Source organism: Cheilinus undulatus, linkage group 6 (assembly GCF_018320785.1).
Source record: "Cheilinus undulatus linkage group 6, ASM1832078v1, whole genome shotgun sequence".
NCBI classification, from domain to species: domain Eukaryota; kingdom Metazoa; phylum Chordata; class Actinopteri; order Labriformes; family Labridae; genus Cheilinus; species Cheilinus undulatus.
The window spans coordinates 33,999,857-34,020,508 of NC_054870.1; the positions used below are offsets into that span (position 1 = coordinate 33,999,857).

At 37.8% G+C, this 20,652-nt stretch overlaps 2 protein-coding genes across 2 annotated transcripts; both read right to left on the bottom strand.

The window, feature by feature from the left end:
- Nucleotides 1-122: 122 nt before the first annotated feature.
- LOC121510956 (multiple inositol polyphosphate phosphatase 1-like) lies at nucleotides 123-10,075 on the bottom strand. The gene is made up of 5 exons (XM_041789366.1): nucleotides 9,440-10,075; nucleotides 9,164-9,358; nucleotides 3,610-3,707; nucleotides 2,889-3,019; nucleotides 123-841 (listed from the first exon to the last, which is right to left on the bottom strand). The coding sequence occupies exons 1-5, from the start codon at nucleotides 10,026-10,028 to the stop codon at nucleotides 481-483; spliced, it is 1,374 nt and encodes a 457-aa protein (XP_041645300.1). The 5' UTR covers nucleotides 10,029-10,075; the 3' UTR covers nucleotides 123-480.
- A 643-nt stretch (nucleotides 10,076-10,718) lies between these two features.
- LOC121510753 (multiple inositol polyphosphate phosphatase 1-like) lies at nucleotides 10,719-19,864 on the bottom strand. Its single transcript, XM_041788966.1, has 5 exons — nucleotides 19,224-19,864; nucleotides 18,947-19,141; nucleotides 16,489-16,586; nucleotides 12,807-12,937; nucleotides 10,719-12,322 (listed from the first exon to the last, which is right to left on the bottom strand). The coding sequence occupies exons 1-5, from the start codon at nucleotides 19,798-19,800 to the stop codon at nucleotides 11,950-11,952; spliced, it is 1,374 nt and encodes a 457-aa protein (XP_041644900.1). The 5' UTR covers nucleotides 19,801-19,864; the 3' UTR covers nucleotides 10,719-11,949.
- Between the last annotated feature and the right edge of the window lie 788 nt (nucleotides 19,865-20,652).

Genomic DNA, 20,652 nt, shown 5'->3' on the forward strand with positions numbered 1-20,652 from the left:
TATTACTAGAAAGCTAAAATGGCTTGTAAGGTTTTTGTGACGTCAAACACTACACATTTCTGTAACAGTGGCCACACAATCTTTGGCTTTCCCAAAATAAGGACTCTGGTTTTGCAATACCATTTCCAAATTGCGGCATACTTAATGAAACATTTCAGTGCTTGCTGAGGATTACAAAACAGTAAAGTGATGCATCAGGATGTCAGACTTCCTGTGCATGATGCATAAAATATGTACACTGAAAAATGAAACCTGCTCTTACTTGTGCAATAACTACGAGTAGAACTGTAAAAATACTGTAGAAGCCATTCTGTAATAGTATTACTACAAAGGCAACATCAATACTGATACGTTAATGCTTGCATAGTAGAAGCTTTCAGCCTACAGTTATCCCATAAGCACCAAAATTCCCCTTTTTGCAGTTAAAACTTAATGAAGCCCCAATTATGTCTCCCATTCCAAGCTACCCTAAGCAGGGTTTTAGAACAGCTGACACTCAGTCTCAAAGTCACAGCCTTGGAGCAGTTCCCTGTAGCGCCCTCTCACTTCTTCATAGAGAGGTATGGAGGCCTGAGTCAAACCGGGGAAAGTCACAGCCTTCTCGTTGAGCAGCGGCTGCAGTCTCAGGTCGCCATCCCCACAGTCGTACAGCACCAGGAGTAAGTTAGCAGCATAGGGTAGTGTGTGGCTGGTGCGGAAGGAGCGTTGAGTCTGTGTGGCGTAGTTAGAGGAAGTTAGGGCAACTTTGTCTTTGGAGAAGCCCAGGAGGGTGAGAAGGGGCAGGAGGGTCTCTGCATGGCCCACCTGGACTGTCACTGCTTCTGTCACCTGCTGGCCAGACCTGACAGGACAAGGCATGAATAGAGAGATTTATAAAAGAAGATTAATAATTTCTGTTAACTCAAATAATAAACTGATTGTAAAAATGTTACAGTAAAACTATTGAACAGTTACTGACTCAAGCTTCATAATAAACATTTTCAAAAGTGTTAACTTTATTTTTTCCTCAAGTTAGAGACTTGGTTAGACACAAGAAGGTATGTAAAAGTTTGTACTGGGTAATTAAAAAAAAGATTTTGGGCATACTTAAGACCAAACCCTAGATAATTAGAAGCACAACTAATTAATCAAGGGGTAATACAAATTTGTATTGCATCCAGTTGCCTTTAATTGTACTTGTTCTGTTGTTTGACATTTTTATCAATATTAGTGATAATATTGTCATATTTTTGTCGGTTTGCCTTTTTTAAATAAATATATTACATTTCAAACTTATTTTTCATAAGGGTTGAAGTGGAGTGGTTACTACCTTAGCAATAATGAAGACTTTTTAAAATACAATTACACAGTGCCTATTTAAACCATTCACCCTCTTGGATGTTTTACTTTTTATTGTTTTTAAAAATCAATCATGATCTATTTAATTGGGCTTTTTTGAAAAAACAAAAAAAACAAAAAAAAACAAAACAAATAAAACCACTTTAATGTCAAAGTAAAACAGGTTTCTACAAAGTAATTTCTAATCAAATAAAAACAAATGATAACGTAAATATTCACCAACTTTAAGAAGACTGAATTAATTCAACAATTCACATTTAATGAATGGGGATCACCTGAGTGCAGTCAATGTGTCTCAAGTGATTATAGTATAAAGACTCCTGTGAAAGGTCCCGTCACTGGTTTATCAGTATTTCTGGCTACCATTACACCATAAAGATAAAAGAACACTCCAAGCAACTCAGAGAAAAGCTTATTGAAAAGAATAAGTCAGGGGATGGATACAAAAAAATTCCAAGGCATTGAACATCCCACCAAAGTTCAGGTAAATCCATCATCAAGAAATAGAAGGAATATGGCATTTGTGTAAATCTGCCTAGATCTGGCTGTCCTCACAAACTGAGTGTCCGTGCAAGAAAGAGACTAGTGAGAGAGGCCACCATGACACCTATGACTACTCTGAAGGAGTTACAAGCTTCAGCAGCTGACATGGGAGAGACTCTGCATACAACAACTGTTACCCGGGTTCTTCAACAGTCAAAGCTTTATGGGAGATTCGCAAAGAGTCACTGTTGTAGAAAACTCATTAAATTTGACAAGAGTTTGCCAAAGGCATGTGGGAGACTCCATGGTCAAGTGGAAGAAAGTTCTTTGGTCTGATGAGACCAAAACGGTCTTTACTGGCCATCAGACAAGATGCTATGTTTGGCAGACACCAACCACTGTACATCACCACAAACACACCATTTCCACTGTGAAACACGGTGGTGGCAGCATCATGCTGTGGGGATGCTTCTCAGCAGCTGGCCCTGGAATGCTTCTAAAGGTGGAGGGTAAAATAAATCAATTTCTTTTAGAAAAAAAAGCCAAATTATTTATCGACCATGGTTGATGTAATTAATCAATAAAAGGGTAAAACCTCCAAGGGAGTGAACACTTCTACAGGCACTGTATATCTGACAAAGGCACATAGCATACACAGTTGAGGAAATATATCATGAAGTTGGACACGTGGCAGTAGTTTGGGGGAGAAAAGAGAGAACCAACTTCAAAATTAAACAAGAGTAATTAAACATGTTAGCATTAAGGAACCAAACAGTCAGGAGATGAAGTGGTGGTAATAATGATAGGGTGAGGGAAGGCCTTGCCATTAGAAATTGACATTTTAAATTGTCTGCACTGACAGCAAAGCTAAATCTGGGTACAGAAAGTAAATAATGTGGGACAGAAAACAAAGGAGAATTATTAGCTGTTTTGTTTCTGAAGCAAGAACATCACAGATTAAAGCAGTATTATTTTTTTGTCTGTTAAGTCTTTTTTTTTTTTTTTTTACAAAAATAAAACTATATAGTACCACCCTCTTTTTATACACTTTGGGACATTTTACTCACTTGTTCTCTGCGGCTGCTTTGTCCAGTCGACTGAACACATCATGGAAGAGGATGCAGCTGGACTTACTGTTGATATCATAACCGTAGCCTCGTTTCCAGAACTGTTTTAGGTCATTTGCGTACTCCATCACCTGTTGAACCAGAAAAGAACCATTCACTGCTTGTCTGGATGTGGTATGAGCTTTACCTGAAGACTTAAAAAACAGATAATAATCTTTGTTTTAAACGTGAGGTAACATTTCAGGTTACCTGAGCATTAGGTCAGTTTGCAACACGAGACACAGAACTCTCTTTGTTACATGAATAATGCCTAAAACCACCTACTTTTACTCACTTTAAACCCAGTTCACCCGGTTCGTCTGTTTGCCTTATCTTATTTCACTTCCTTCTATAGTAATCGTCAGTTTCTTTAATGCTTCCATTTAGTTTTCTGTTAATTGCAATTTTGGTTGCAATAAATGAAAGCAAAATTTAATAGCAACATTTACTTTTGCAGAACAACTTTATGCCTTGTGCACATATTGAGATCTGTGCAGATGAAGCATGTAAGAAAACATTTATCTATGTTGTAATAAAAAATCAGATAAACTCTTCCCATGACAACAACTTATTGTTAATGACCTCTATCCTCCGTGATGTAATATTGTCTGATTCAGATCATTCAACATTTAATATGTTGGCAAATTGAGATTTAAATGATCAAAATAGAAACATCCCGTACCTGTGCATCAACTTCGTCAAAAAGCCGACACCAGGGGGAGTTTACAGTCTTGATAGCAAACTCATAAGCACACAGGTAAAAGGCAGCTTCAGCCATATCTGGAGGAGAAAGTTGCAATAAAAAGTTAATAAGTAGTGGCTTTAGACAGGCTGGAAAGCATTCATAACAGTAAACAGTGGAAAGAAGGGCTGGGTGAAACATTGTGTTTTAAATATAGTCATATAATTTTAAATAAAGAGAAATGAAACAATATTGTGTATTTTTTTAAGTAGTTTATGTTGATTGAGGAGAAAAATAGGGGGCAAATAATCTGCCCAGTAAAAATGATGTTCAGATAGGAACATAATAGTATTTTTTTTTTTTTTTTACTTTTCCCTGGTGCCATTTATTATTGGATAAACAAATTATACTAAAACTTGTATGATACTGTAGCAACAAAAACAGAAGTCCTAAACATCAAGTACTGGAAAATGTATTGTTTTAAGTGATTTTAAGTTGCAGGAAAACAGCAGTACACTGACTAAAGTGCACCAATACATTGGCACTATTTGAAGAAGTCACTTTTACCAATTGTTGCCAGCAAACTTCTGCAATTTAGACAGTGCCTGCCCTCCTCTGGTTAGAGCTATGACTGAAGATCATTCAGTTTCTGTACTTTTTAAACCACTAATTGTTAAAATAATGATATTTTATAATTTTAGCTAATAAGATGCTAAAAAAAATCCCATAATGACCTTAATCTGCATAAATATTGCCAAAGTTTTTTTTGGTACAATTTAGACACTGTATAGGAGTTTGTGCGCAATTTTTGGTTGTTAAAACAAACAAACAAAAAACTCTCTAACTTCTATTTTTGTCACCATGGTATCATAAAATTTCACTGATCTTTACTAAAATCAGACATTGTGACAACATGTGTTCTTACATAATAAATAAATTAATGAATAGAGGTAAACATCATGTAATGCCATTCACCTCAAAAATATATATTATTTTTGGTCCATATCACCCAGCCCTAGTGGGAAGTGAGTTAATATTCTTGTTATGCTTCATAAATGGACAAGTTAGAGGTCTGTGAGCCCCTGTCAAGGTCACCAATAAAGTTTACAAGTCATTCTAGAGGACTTTCATTTTTCATTAAAAATAGCTCCCTCTAGTGTTCAAACACTAGACGTGTTTAATATTGCTAAGTGACAGGTTAAAAGGTTAAGCATTTTTATAAGAGGTCCTTATAATTCATTTGATTGAAGCGATATGTTTCCTATAGACTGCATACAGATGGGTATTCTTACAAGGCTCACACTGAGTAGTTCAGTGATTACTGGAAATATGGAGATAATACTGACTTTTTATTATTTATTTTCAACCAAAAGCAAATGTAACTTTAAGATTGTTTTCATCAGTGTACAGCGGGTCAGCTGGAGATCCAAAAATGAAGGTTTGTTATCAATCAGTCCTTTAAATTCTCAACTAGTGGGTCATGACCCAAAATTGGGACACAGGTGTTCCGAGAAAAAAAAATTGTGGCAAGTATATGATGTAAAAAAGCCCTAAACAGACATTCATATCTTATCTGACTGAAAACTGGAATTTTAACCCCTTAAAAATCTGAGGGCCCACCAGCAGGCTGGCATTTTTATTGTGACAACAAAGTTATTTACAAAATACTGTTCCTAAGTACCAGATGTTTTACACCACCAGTTTTACACAAAGCTCTGATTCACAGGATCCATACTATATCAACCATTCCAGGATAAAACCACCACAACAGCCAGAAGTAATGCATTTAGGTACAAACAAACCATAATAAAAGTGACAGCTCTCAGTCCGAAGCTCACCTGATCATAATATTCCATCAAAAACAGAAAGAGTCAATACAATCTAAATCCAGTCAAATTTTTAATCCAAACATAAAATACAAGCACAAAGCTCAATTCATTGGTTTCATATACTTTCAAATGTGCTGTTGTTGTTCTCATTAGTCCATTGTATTTGCTGCAATAATGTCTTTTTCTGGCAATTACCAGCAATGCTATTGAGAAAAATGTCTGCCAACCTTGATCCTTTCTGGAGTCTCCAGTTTGAAAACATCTGGACAAACAGGTATAGAATCCTCATTTTCTGTGCTATTGTTCTTCACTTTGAACCTTAACTAGCTAAGGCTTCATGCTTTGGTCCAGTTGAGTTTTCCAGCTAATACCTCCCAGCTAGCGTCATCTACAGGCCTCTGTTACATAACACAAATTCAAACAGGAAAAAGATGTTTATGTGTTGTATTACTCAATATGTCTACACGTTCTCCCAGGGTTTCTCTATTGATGTGCTTTTAACCATGCTTGTTATGTCCTGTCTCTTTGTTCAGTCATATGGGTTGTTCCATCTAAGGTCTGAACTTGAATATTTTTCATCTAATACATCTAACTGATTAAAAATTATTTGCAACTTGGGTCATGATTTCTCATTAAAAAGGTGGTGGTGGGATGTGCAGCTAGACAGGTTCAGAATCTTCCACTTGACCATGGACTCTCCCACATGCCTTTTGGCAAACTCTAGTTGAGATTTTATGAGTGCATTTCTCTTTGCCTCCCCCCTGTCTGTAAAAAAAAAAAGGCAAATTATATTGTCTATGACTAATTTATAAAATTAGTAAAAGGGTAATACATCCATGGGGTTAATACTTTTTACAGGCACTGTAGCTCTAAGCAGGCGTAAAGTTGTCAGTAAAACAGCGATGCTATGGTGCATCATCTTGAAATCCAAGTTATCCTCAAGGGTGAGGAGAAGCACAGGGTTTTACTAGCTTTTTGTTTTCATCACTATATTCTCCATGACTGGTTACATCCAGAATATTGCAAAATGACCTTATGTCTAAGGCTAAGATTAACCTCTGGATGTCACTGTTGTCACTTCACACAGCTGTAGACTGAGGGTGTGGGCTTCAGTTATCAACAGCTTATAACACTTGGTCATATCTTACGTACATTTCTGTTGCAGTTTATGAATTACTGGCAGTTGAAGGAAATTGTTTTTAGTGGTCTATCTGTTCACAAACAACTGCAGCATTGTAATGAACAGTAAAAAGAACTATACTTTCAATATTTGGTCAAATGAAGATGCCATTTTTCAACGTTTTGGTCAGTTTGGGCAAAGCTTAGGCGTCAGTGGTCTAACCAAACAATGACATGACTTATGTTAGAAACTAACCAGTTTCAAACGATGGTTTAGTGTGGACTTTGAACCATAACAAAATACATAAATTCTGCATAGCTGGTGTTACAAACCATAGTGTTGCGTAAGTGTTGTGGTTGCATTGAAAGTCATGATAAGAAAAAGCTGTTTTTAAAAATCCATAAGATACATGTACCATGTTTTGAACATAAGAAGAACATACAGGTGAATGTATGGAAAAAATGAAAATCTTTTTCTCCATTTAAAAACTACTCTGAATATTGGGTTCTAGTCTGGCACGGTTACTTGCTGCCTGTGGCTGTGGGGATGTCTGGATGCGCTGTCAGTGTCTTTAAAACAACAGTGAAGTCAGCCTATGACAGTGAAACAGTGAACATTCCTGCAGTCACGGTACAAATTTTACACTACTGTATTACTTGCGACAACTTATAGCCATTGTGTTATCTGAAACAACTGCACGCAGCCGTTTATTATGACCAGCCCAAGGCAAACTAGTTTAACAGTTGTGCTGTTTAATAAGCATTCTGACATGCCACACCCGTTAGGAGGATGGATTTTGTTGGCTAAGAACAAAAGCTCACACTGATATGTACAAATATTTAAGCCAAAGTCTGACAGAAGTTACCTGCAGAACATGTTTTGCTTCTTCTGTTTAAACTAACCAGAACAAAAAATCTCTTTCAATTTTGACCAACTGTTTTAGGTCACTTATAATGGAAATCCAGTGAGGACATGTATTCATGGATTTTTAAAAATCTGTTTTCCCAAGGCAACGAGTAAATTGAGGTCGTTTTCTCAAGATCGTGACTCATTAACCCTGTTAGGATAGCAATGGCAGTTTTCCAGTTACAAGAAGTTAATTTTAGGGCTGGACAGTTAATCGCAAACTAGATTAAATCACAATATGACCTGCTGTAATTTTCAAATTGCACAAATTGCAATATTTCTTTAACTTGAAATGTGTCAAAATACCAGTTTAATAAATAATTGTTTTGCAGCAGCTGAGATGCACATTATGCAAATATTCAAGTGTCAATTATTTTTATAATCGTTTACAAAAATCCTCCTTTTTATTTTTTATGTATGTTTTTCTTAATCGAAATGAGTGACATATAAAATGATGATACCCTTAAACAAAACAAATGACATCACAATACAAGCAAAAATAGTTAGCTCATTCTATCTAAAACTGATGAAGCCTAGCGTTACTTTATGAAGTCATACCCTATCTGCGATCAGCTGCTAGCCAGCCTCACCTCCCCCACCCCAGCCGCCTCCTTTATAGCTTAAAGCTTGTTGCACTCCAATATTCAGATTCATGCTACAATGGATTAATTGCCTCAGAAATAATTTCATTGTTTTCAATACACATGGTCTTAATTTATGGAATTATTTATTGCTTGAATTTGTCAAAAATATCACAATTAGATTATTTTTGCAAATTGTTTAGCCCTAGTTAATTTCAGTCATTTTCTTAGAAAACTGAGAAATAAGTCAGTCATGGGAAAGGAAGCATGGTGGTGGCAGCATCATGCAGTGGTAATGCTTCTCAGCAGCAGGCCCTGAAATGCTTGTAAAGATAGAGGGTAAAATGAATGTGGCAAAACCACAATTAATTTTTAAAATCACTAAAAGGGTTAAAGATCCAAGATGGTGCATATCTTTTATAGGTACTGTAATCCCCAGATAAGTATGTTGTTATATAAAACTCAAGATAATTGTCCCATAATGAAATGATAAGCACTCAGTAAAGTCAGTTGTGTCCCTATGTACTACTGATATATGGCATTATTCCCCACTTGGCCCTTAGTTGCCACAGCATTGCCACCTTCAACAGATCCAGATTCTGGACATGCACACTCCAAGTAGTGCCAAGGCCAATGCCAATGCTGATGCCACCTACTCTACATGGTCCCCACAGGCGCCCAACCTAGACGGATAAGCAGCAGGAGCCAGGACATCATTGTGGCTGTCAAGTGGGAATCTCCCTCCAACAGTATTTTGGCTGATTAGTCCCACAAGACCTCGCCAAGGCTGGACAGTGAGCTCCTGCAACCCAGATCCAACCCCCCGTGCTAGCTCAAATACCAATATGAAGACAATTCAAGTTTTCCTTTTCAAGTTATTCATAATGCACTTCCTATTAAACTGAATTGTAATAATATTGTTTTTATCTTCAAAATATAATGTTATGAAAATGTTGATATTTTTTCAGTATGGTTATGTCAGGCATTATCATCAGGCAGGCTATAGTTGCATTATATTGAATGACAATGCATATGCATGACTTGGACCTTTGACCTTTACAATGTTCCTATTCATCATTTTCTGTTTTGCTTGTTTGAATATTTCAATCACTACTGACCGTCTGATATGGTATTATAAGGCACCCCAAGACGGTCTGCGATCTTCTCCTGGACCCTCCTCATCTCTGGCCCCTGCTTGAACTTGTCAACCTCTGACAAAGCAGACGGGTTGTTATCAACCTCCTCCACAAATCTCGTGCACTGATCGAAAAACCTCATGAGGGCATCGTTCACTGCATGCTCAAACTCCCTATCTGGATAAAAAGAGAGGTGTAGGTCACATAGAAATGTCCTGAAACATGATAGCATTTTTTATTACATAATCATGGTTGTACCTTTGATGGCCCACAGCTCTGTCAGTCCTGCCTTGAAGGACAGTGTGCTGTTGACACACCTGTGCTTTGAGCTGGTTATGAAATTGATGAGTCCACCTCGGAGTTTCTCCTCTGAGATCAGTGATGGGAACAGCTTTGACAGCCTGACAGCCAGATGCTTGTGATCGTTCACTCCCTTCTGGACTAGTCGACCGTCCATGTCTTCGGTGTACCACATCGTCCACTGGGTCTGGATCTCACGCAGCCAGCTCTCCTTACCTGAGGCGCTGCTCTGCACCAGCTCGTAAAGTTTCTGCATTTTCTTCACGTTTTTCACCGTGGGGTACCGCGTCCCGTGTCTTATTATCGCGGTCAGATGGATTTCTTGACATTGTGAGGATGGAGGCTGTAAAACAGATCTGTTTACAGCCAGAATGTCCTCTATGAGATACGGATTCACTTCCTCATACCTTCCTTTCGTGCTGAAATATTTGGCGATTGCGGGAATATCAGGATTGTCTTCGGAGTTCACATCGTTACGGAAACAGCAGCAAAATCCCACCAGTATGCTGAAATAAACAAGAAATATTTTCCAGATAGTGATAGGCATGATGCAGACTGGTAGTTTGAATGTATGCCCTCGTGCACCCCCAACTTCCCAAAACTGAGTGACGTAGTTTAAGGGGGCTTGTCTGTGGAAAGCCATTAGTGCCATTATTCACTTCGTATTTACGGCGGTCTTTTGTTCTTTGTAATTAAAACTTCATGTTGGATCTTATGAAGGCTGAAAGTAACAAAAAATAAATGAAAGTCGAGGTAACAAAAACTCAATAATGAAGTGATAAAAATGCATGCCAATTAAAAAATTTAAATGATTTATTATAGATTAATTTGAGGTTGTAGCAATTTGATAATAATATTAGCAATTTGATAATAATATTGGCTGATTTTATCATTTTGTTTGTTTTTCATTCATCATTTATCACTTACAGCGTAAACATTTTTCACTGGTTGTTTGCAATGTGATCCAGGATTTCCATTAGGGGTCAGGAAGTGGGGGACAGACATTGAGCATGAATGAGAATGGAGCAAAGTTATTACTTTATGCTCTAGGTTGCTTGCCTTCGGTCAGAGCAAACCCACGACACTTCGGTGCACTGCGCATGTGTGGATATTGTGGGTAAGAGAATATGACGATTTTTGCAGGTATATGTATTGGTTTTATGGTTACAAAATGCAGTGTAAACTCTTATAAGCTTGATTCACACATTATTGACACACAAATACAATTTCACACACTATAGGCAAAGGATGATATAGAAAGTGCTCATCAGTAGTATTTAATCCCTTTATTGCACATTTAGACACAGATGAGATGAGTGTTTCACTTGGAGCAATTTGGGGTTCAGCATCTTGTCCAAGGATACTTTGGCATTTGTGGACTGCAGGATCTGAAACAGAATCGCCAACCTTCCAGCTCAGAGATGACTGACTCTACCCCTCAAACACAGCTGCTGTTTTGTACAAGAAAATGTTTGCCTTTTGATTGATACATTGAGTTGCTTGTTATACAAAAATTTAACCATGAAAGTTTGATGAACCCAAAACAAAATTATTGCTTAGTACTCACCCTTAGAGTTCAAAATTCAAACAGTTGAATTCAAGATTAAACCTTAAATGCTTTCATGGGTAGTTTAGTTCTTGTGGCTATCAATAATCATAAATGATGATTTGCATGTTGTACTTGTATTTGTTTCCATTGGCATTCATCGTAAAACAAGATCATAAATATTGCCAACAGAACATTTTAGAGGCAGCTTTTATTTAATGTTGAATAGCAGGTTTTTTTTCTAACTTACTGATGGGAAGTCGAAGAATAATTACAGCACATTTGGCCCTCCATACAGGTCCAACAGACAAAGACTTTCAAGGGCTTCTGTCATGCTTCCACTCTGGTTACATAACTGACTGTGATGGACATTGACCAGTTCATGTCATGTTTGTACTTTTGCTTATCTTCAATTTACTTGCAACATGACTATGAACTTCAGCTCACCCTTAAGAAAACTTAAGAAAAGTTTTTTCGTTAAATTCTACTTTGGGTGCACTCAACCCTAAAATAACTAAACTGGCAATAAATTAGTCTGATCAGCTCCTGATTTTGTAGTTTGACAATGTTTAAGGAAGTCTTCTGCCTCCTTTCAAATACACCCGACTCTAACTTTGCACTGTGACAATGAACCATATCACACACAGAGTTCGAGAACATTTGTTTTTTTAAACTGCAATTTTGGAAGAAATACTCAGAATATTTTTATCACAATAAAAAGAGGTGAAACTACAAGTTTAAGTCTTACATTTAAAGTCTTATGACAAAATTGCATGCAGTGCATTAAGCTCCAAAAGGTTCAAAAGAATATTTAGAGAAATCCCCTTTCCATTTTAATAATAAGATCCCAGGAGCACACCTACTGTAAGGCTATAAGGAACAGTAACTCCTCCATTTCCACCTTCAGCCTGTCTGCCTAAACCTAAGCAGGATTCTTGAACAGCTGACACTCAGTCTCAAAGTCACAGCCTTGGAGCAGTTCCCTGTAGCGCTCTCTCACTTCCTGATAGAGTGGTACAGAGGCCTGAGTCAAACCGGGGAAAGTCACAGGCTTCTCATTGAGCAGTGTTTGCAGTCTCAGGTCGCCATCCCCACAGTCGTACAGCACCAGGAGTAAGTTAGCAGCATAGGGTAGCATGTGGCTAGTGCGGAAGGAGCGCTGGGTTTGTGTGGCATAGTTAGAGGAAGTCAGGGTCTCGTTATCTTTGAAGAAGCCCAGGAGGGTGAGCAAAGGCAGGAGGGTGTCTGCATGGCCCACCTGGACTGTCACAGCTTCAGTCACCTGCTGGCCAGACCTGACAGGACGTAAAGGGTTCGGAATTTCACAAGTTATATTAAAGCACAAATTAGTTCAAACATGAACAATTTCATTCAATTTGACTAAAACATAGACCAGTGATTTTACTTCAAGCTACGTCATTTTTAACCAAAGTAACTGCACTTTTACTTGAGTAGAACAGTCTTGCACTTTTTAAAGGGAGACTTCTATTTTTGTGCAATGCACTCTGGGTAGTTATGTCATAGGGCTGCAAAATTCTTCTCCCGGTATCTTTCAGTTTGTACTCACCTTTATCTTCATTACGGTAACTTCTTCTTTATTGTCCTTGTCAGTTAAACCCTGGGGTTTAATCTAAAATCCTTTCTCCATAGGACAAAGAGCAGTTCAGCAAGATGACGTCACCACCCAGCTGTGTGTTAAAGTTAAAACCCTCATACCTTCATAGATATAAGGGATACACGGATACAACTGTCTACACGTGGGCTATTGCTTTCACATACTTGTTCTCGCTTGCGGCTTTGCCCAGTCGTCTAAACACATCATGGAAGAGGTCGCAGCTCGCCTTGCTGTTAATGTCGTGACCGTAGCCTCTTTTCCAGAATTCCCTCAGGTCGGCTGCATACTCCATCACCTGTGGGTGCAGATGTAGTTCAAAGATAGCCTGTGTGAGTGGGTGTGCTTACACAAAGACTTAAAAAGAAAGAATATCCCAGGAGAGTTAGTTTCCCATTCTGTGAGGTGACATTTCAGGTTATTGTGTCAGGTCAGCTGAGAACACAAATACTCTTTCTTATTCACATAACGCCCAAGGGTTTCTGAATGAAGAGCAATATACAAAAGGAAACTGATTGTTTTTTTTATATAAGTAACTATTCATAGCTCTCCTCCCTTTCTTTGTAACAAGCAGTCAGATCTCTGAAGTATTTGTCTGATGCTGAAGGTGCTCAGTACCTCCGACCTACATTAGATTTGACTTTTGTTTGCTATATCCTGTTTGTATAGAATTTAGTAATATAATAGTTTCTCCTGTGCCCCTGGCTGACTCATGAACCCCTCTGTTGGCCTCAAATACACCATATGATCAGTTAAAGTTCCCTTCTGCATTTTTTATGGCGGTATTGCAAAATAAACCTAAATGTATCACTAAAAAAGCTATTCTGCCTTCTTTTCCCCCCTGAAACACTGTATCGACTACTTTGGATAAATCTGAGCAATATTTGCTGAAGTCAAAGTACATCTTGTTATGCTTGATGACTGAGAGTTCAGCAAAGAAACACTCCCAAATAGTGCTCAATTTCTCTCAAGTTGGACAATGTGTAAAAACATGATCCTATCTCTACTCTTTTAATGGTGTTGGTGACAACAAATTCAAATTTGGCAGTTCTTAAACATAATAAATTTCTGTTTTTGTTCACATTCTACATAATGTCCCTGATTTCTCTTACTTTCTAAGATTTAGTGTCTTAGAAAACTTTGATGCCATGAGGCAGAATGAAAACATTGAGATTTAAGAGCTGTTTCAGCTGTGTGTTTTTCACGTGAAACCATGAGACACCAGATTTTAACATGCCATGTTTACACAGACGTAAACATTGAATGCTGGATGTTGTTTTGTTGTGTCTCTTAAGGTCCTGGTTTTGTGCCATTTTCATGGCAGGAACACTTAAACAACAGAGCCATTGTTGGAGAAACACTTGGTGTTTGTACAGTGAAAAAGGGCTATTGTCCCAAAATCATCCTCTTTGAACTCACTGATGTGAATATGAATGACTTAATACAAGCAGCTAGCATTTTAACCCTCGCATATCTCCTGGATCCACTAATATAAATAAAGGAAACAATATGTTGCTGTGCAGGAGCATCACCAGGAATTCTAGTCCTAAAATGAAAATACATATCAGTGGGCCGCTCCACCAAAGTCCAAGCCAACTCTACATATATAAAAGGCTATATTATAATCATGTCCATTACACATACGGCCTGTTAAAGGCTTTGAGAACTAAAACTCCGTGCAACATCCTTAAAACTGGGAATCAGTGATCACAAAAGTGTGATATTTAATTAACAACACATGAAATCAAGTTTATTCCACAAATCAACACATGTACAGGAAAGCACTGAGAAGTCAGCGCTTGGTTTTAGTTAAAATCAAGCAAAGTTGCTTCATACTTCAGTTAAAACTGTCCCCTAACTATTCACCAGAGTAATCTCAATGATGTATTCCTGCCCTTGACTTGCATGCAGGTTATTGTAGCCCAGTTTGTCTGTTTGAAGCAGTGTTACTTCTGATGACTAAAACTATCACTAAAAAGGTTTGCCTTTTTTTCCATGACAAAAACTAGACTAAGACTAGGCAAAGATAGATCTTTGGTGACTGAAACTTAGAAAAAGTAAGTTTGGTTTTCGTCAAGATGACTAAAACTAGACTAAAAAGTAATTTAGTCTTTGTCAGATATTAAAAGTCCATGGTATTTCTCCAATGTGGGTAGATCTGACAAAAAACAATGCATCTGTATCTCTTTTGCCTCTTAGCAGTAGATAGCAGGGACCCCGGGTTTGGCAGGGTGTATAGAACACACTGCATGAACTGTACCAGATTTAGGCAAGAGAATAAATGCTTGGACTAAAAGTAAAGACTAGAATGTGAGGAATTTTATGGACTAAACCTAGATTAAATCTAAAAAGGGTAGAAATGACTAAAATGTGAATAAAACTAAAATTCATGTGATCAAAAGACTAAGATTAAGACTAAAATTTTAAAAAGCTTTCAAAATCAATACTGGTTTGAAGAATAAAAACACAAAACATGTTGAAAGTTCCTTGAATCTTTTGCTTTTTAAAATGAAACAATAAATTAACTTTGGCAGTGTTTCCCATGGCCCCTAGGGGGGCCTGAAGTTATGACAGAGGGGGTGCAGCAAAGGCTAAACAAATTCAATGTGCAACGTTTAGCACTGCCACAAAAAGCATGACAAACTTTCAAGAGGTCTTGCTGAGGTAACATAGGGCTAACAATGGATTTTCACCTCATCACAATTACTAAACCAAAGACATGAAACTGTAACAAGTTCACTTGAACATAACTAGATTACGAAGAAAGTCTGCTGTTGCCCTAATCAGGCAAATCAAAGATTATAGCTGATAATGTGCTAAAAGAAAAGGTCTGTGACCGATGACTTTCACTATGCTTGTTTATGCATTCTTATGGTAGCATTTAGCAGGTTACAGCAGTTGAGATGAATGGTTTTCATCAGTCTTCCTGAGTTTTTGATGTTTTTAGTGAAAAGACAGATCATTAAGACCACACATTCATTCTTCTTTTAACTTGTTTCATTCATACAATCATGAACTTTATAGTATTTTAAAATGTCATGTAGAAATTCAGTTGAAAATAGTGGATTGTGCTGCAATGAATACTCTTCTAAAAGTAATGTTCTCACGCCACCTCTGTTCGTCGTACGTAGCCCTGCCCACTCAACCCACTGAAAATGTCATATAACTTATGTTCCAGTGCCTTATCCTTCAAGTATTGTGACATCCTCTCATAGGACAAATAATATTTGACATAATGGACACGTAATAATGGAAAACTTGATTCGAATGAAATTGTATTTTTGCACAGTCATGTCTTATATCTTCTGATCATTATCATGGTAGCCACATGAAATCAGAGGACAGTTGTGAAGTACCAGCCCCATGTTAAAAAGAGCATAAGGTGAATAGTTTGTATGTTTTTTGTTAGATTCTTAAATAAAATTATTCTGACATTAAAGCTCCTGTTAGAAGCTTTTGATTTGAGCTGATTTTGGCGCCCCCTGTGGACAAACAGATACCGCTTATGTTTTGGCTGATTTTGCATGTTTTGTTTTATGCCAAATAAAAAACTAAGTGAATGAATAAATAATAAAAGAAACAAACAAACAAATAAAAACGATTTTCCAAATATTGTTTATTAAACTTCTTTCACTCTTGACCTTAGGAGAATCCTCCTTAGTTTATTTTCCTTCTTTTATCCATGGAAATGATTGGGATTTTCTCATCCAACAATAAAAAAATATGTTTTTTTTTTTTTTGTTTTCAAATCTAACCAGGACCTCTTCTTTCATGGGGGCCCTGCTTGGTCACTTTTACTGCTGCTTTTACTTAAAAATTCACATTCAGTTGACCACTAACGGCTCCTACCTTTGCATCTTCATCATCAAAGAGTTGACACCAGGGGGGGTTTGTCGCTTTGATTGCAAATTCATAGGCACAAAAGTAAAATGCAGTCTCAGCCAAATCTGTAGGAGAGATTAAATGAAAACATTTTTAAAAATCCAACTATCAGACATGAAACATCCAAATAAAAACACTTTAAACCACTGAGAGCAAGCTTGCCCCTGGTACAAGCAGTCAGTTATGCTATCTAGATACAGTACTACATTGCTTGGAAATTTAAATACCAATTGCATATTTGTTTATCTCTGAAAAGCTACAATACAATCTGGTGTTATGGCCTTCAGTCCTCAGAATTTGAGGTTCAACCATTTGTCAGTTACTGCTCTGCTTTGGAGTACAGTTAAACATGTTGCATGAGAGAGTTGTGTGATACTGAATATCAGCACTGCTGTGATTTGTTCAGGAACAAGGCAGCAGGGCTGGGGTCTCCTCCCAGCTGCATGTGTCTGGGCAACCTCCAAAGAGTGGTGCAATCCTGATCAGATGCCTGAACCACTTCAAGTGGCTTCTTTTGATGCAAAGGAGAAGGGACTATAGCTCCCCCCGAGACGTCTGAACTCCTCATCCTATTTCTAGACAGAGCCCCGCCATCTTCCAGGGAAATTGATTTCAGCCTCCTCTGCCATCTCATTATTTTGGTAATTACCTAAAGCTGATGTCCATAGGTAAAGGCTGGAACATAGACTGGTTGTTAAAACAAAAGCTTTGCAGTTTTAGTAAAGAATACAGTAGAACAACGTTAACACAATTGGAAAGATGTTGGAAAAAGAATCATTACCCAAAGTGCACTGCAAAAATATGGCAGCTTGGATGTGAGTCTATTTCCTAATTGTAGAAATCTTGTGTGTTTCTTGGTACAGCATAATTATAAAAGACACCAGTGATGAGTCAGAAAGGTCAATATGTCTTTAATACAACATCTCACCTTGAGTGAATTATTTTCATACCATAAATTAACATCGAAGCAATAGGAGAAAACAAAACCCCACACCCCTGACAGTTTACTAGTTTTGCTCCACAAATTCCCCCACTTTCCTATCTTAGCCCTATCTTTCTCTGGTTACTTTGTTTGAGTATATGTTCAGGGGATGCTGTCTTTTTTCCCTGTTTTATGTTATCAACCTTTATCAAAAGTTAAATCCTGACAGTCTTTTCCAAAATGTGACATTTGATTATCTAGACTTATTCATGAATTCTCGTAGAATTGTTTAATTTGAATCTTTGATCAATTAGTTAACATTTAGACTGAAAAAGATTCTCTTTAACAATTACATGTATATTCCACTGCTGACTTAACCTGATAGTGTGTATAACATGTTAAGATTAAGCTGTTTTATTATCTTTGCAGATAACAACTCCACAGTTAGAATTTGCTTTCATATTAAGTACCTATAAAAAGTATCCTCCCTTCCACTTGAGCGTTTCCCTGTCCTTCTGGTGAACTCTGGTCAAGATTTCATGTGAGTTTTTCAAAAATGGCTTTCTCTGCCATTCTCCCATAAAGCTTTAACTGATGAAGAGCCTGGGCAACAGTTGTATGCAGAGTGTCTCCCATTTCAGCTGCTGAGTAGTCAGGTGTCTTGGTGGCGCTTCTTACTCGTCTACTTCCTGGTGACACACTTGCCCTTGGCTACCACTGACCAGTTAGTTTGATGAGCACTCCTCTATATGTTTTTAAGCCATCATGCAGTGAGCTAAATACATAGAAAATGAGGCAGCGGTGACATTTGATCACCCAGGATAAACTCTTCCTTTTGTCATTATACTTTAATATATTCAGAACACCTGGCTTAAGCTGAGTGACACATTTATCATGAATAGTTACAGTGGTGTTGTACTCTTTATCAGCACTCATGCAATCAGAATCCTTGGTCGATATTAACTTTTGTATATCAGCTGACAAAACCGTACAGCACTAAGCCATATGAGCTCAGTTAGAATGTATTTAAGGCTTGTTTGCTTATCTTGTTTTGGTCCTCCTATTCTTAATCTATGCTGCAGGATTCACGTATTTCTTGGGTTATTGCCATGTTTGGGTTATTTATGTTGGTTTGGTATGTTTGTATGGGTTCTTTTGCTTATATAAGGGTTTTTTGTTGTTGTTGACAATGTTGTTTTATGTCTGCTTTTTCTATGCTTTGCTCTTTTGTTCTTTAATGCATGTCAAATAACTTTGCAAACCCCTGTTTTTGAATGTGCTGTATGAATAAGTCTATCGTTATTATCATTAGAAACATACTCCACAATCTGAAAGATTATTGTTTTTGTGTTGCTGGGGTCTGAAAATGAGCTTGGACACAAATCATCTTTAAGAATCAGTGCTTTGGACCAATGAGAGGATCCATTTGACCTTTCATGAAGGATAAAAATGTAGAATTCATGCAAATGATTTGCCGAACAGCGTAAAAATGTTTCTGCATACCATGTGTGATCAGACTGTAAGATACTCCAAGACGGTCTGCGATCTTCTCCTGGACCCTCCTCATCTCTGGCCCCTGCTTAAACCTTTCCACCTCTGCCACAGCTGAAAGGTTTTTATCAACCTCCTCCACAAATCTTGGGCAAAAATCAAAGAACCTCATGAGGGAATCATCCACTGAATGCTCAAACTCCTTATCTGAGAAGGAATAAGGGACACAAAGAAAAAGGCATGAAAGTGGAACATGAAAATGGTATACTGATCATCAGTGTTGTCATACCTTTGATGGCCCACAGCTCTGTCAGTCCTGCCTTGAAGGACAGTGTGCTGTTGACACACCTGTGCTTTGAGCTGGTTATGAAATTGATGAGTCCACCTCGGAGTTTCTCCTCTGAGATCAGTGATGGGAAACGCTTTGACAGTCTGACAGCCAGGTGCTTGAGATCGTTCACTCCCTTCTGAACTAGTCTGCCGTCCATGTCTTCAGTGTACCACATCGTCCACTGGGTCTGGATCTCACGCAGCCAGCTCTCCTTACCTGAGGCATTATGCAGCACCACATCATAGAGCTCCTGCATCTCCTTGACGACTTTGGTCGTGGGGTACCTCGTCCCGTGTCTTATTATTGCGGTCAGATGAATTTCTTGACATTGTGAGGATGGAGGCTGTAAAATAGACCTGTTAACAGCCAGAATGTCCTCTATTAGGTGTGGATTGACCTCCTCATACCTTCCTTTCGTGTTGAAATATTTGGCGATTGCTGGTATGTTTGGAATGTCCTCTGGATTGGCATAATTGCAGAAAAAGCACGAGAAGATAAGAAAATGAAAGATGGATTTCCAAAGAAAAGTCTGCATAATGGAAGAGGAGCATCCAAAACCGGATATCTTTAAACTTCCCCCAAACACATACCATCCATGTGATGGGATCAAAAATAGGAGAGAGCAAAGTCCATTACACCTTGTTTACCCACATTACCTCACAGCAGCACAATAAAGTAAACACATTGTGCGCTTACACAAAAACCACTGGATTACTTCTTAAGTAAGTTTGAATGAAGAATGGAAAATGCAACTATTTACAGATGTCTCCAGAGATTAACAAGTTATCCTACAAACTATGACTTATTTCCTTCCAGTATTGGTTCATTGTTTTAATAAAGACTTGGGTGTGACTATGTTTTAACATCCTGCAGTGTTGGTGTTACCAGTTTTATGATCTACATGTGAAAGTTAATAGGAAATAAGCTGAGTCTGTCCTGCTGGCAAATGTAATCATCCAGGTGGCTTTGTACACCCATAAAATATGTATTTCAGCATTTATGTCCTTATGCAGAACACTGATGTTTTTTCAGGTTTCAGTTTGAATACTATTACTGTTGCTTTATAGTTTTACTCTTTGTATCGCCCTTTTGGAGACAGGAAGACACGGGTGTAGCACAGGGGGGAAAAGGATACTGATTTTCTGGGCCCACAGTCGGGAAGGGCCCTTGAGAAGCCTGCAATGAAAAGTGTTTTTATTTATTTTTTCTTAGTAATTACAGTCACTATTGAATCAAAAGTGACTAAATTAATCAGTCAACAGACTTAAACTTGCATCAAATAGAATAGAATACTAGAATGGCTGTCTGAGGCGGCAGACCCACGCCTAAGCAGTGCAGGAACTCACGCTCCCATTGATTACTATGGTGTTCAAAATTCAAAGTGTGA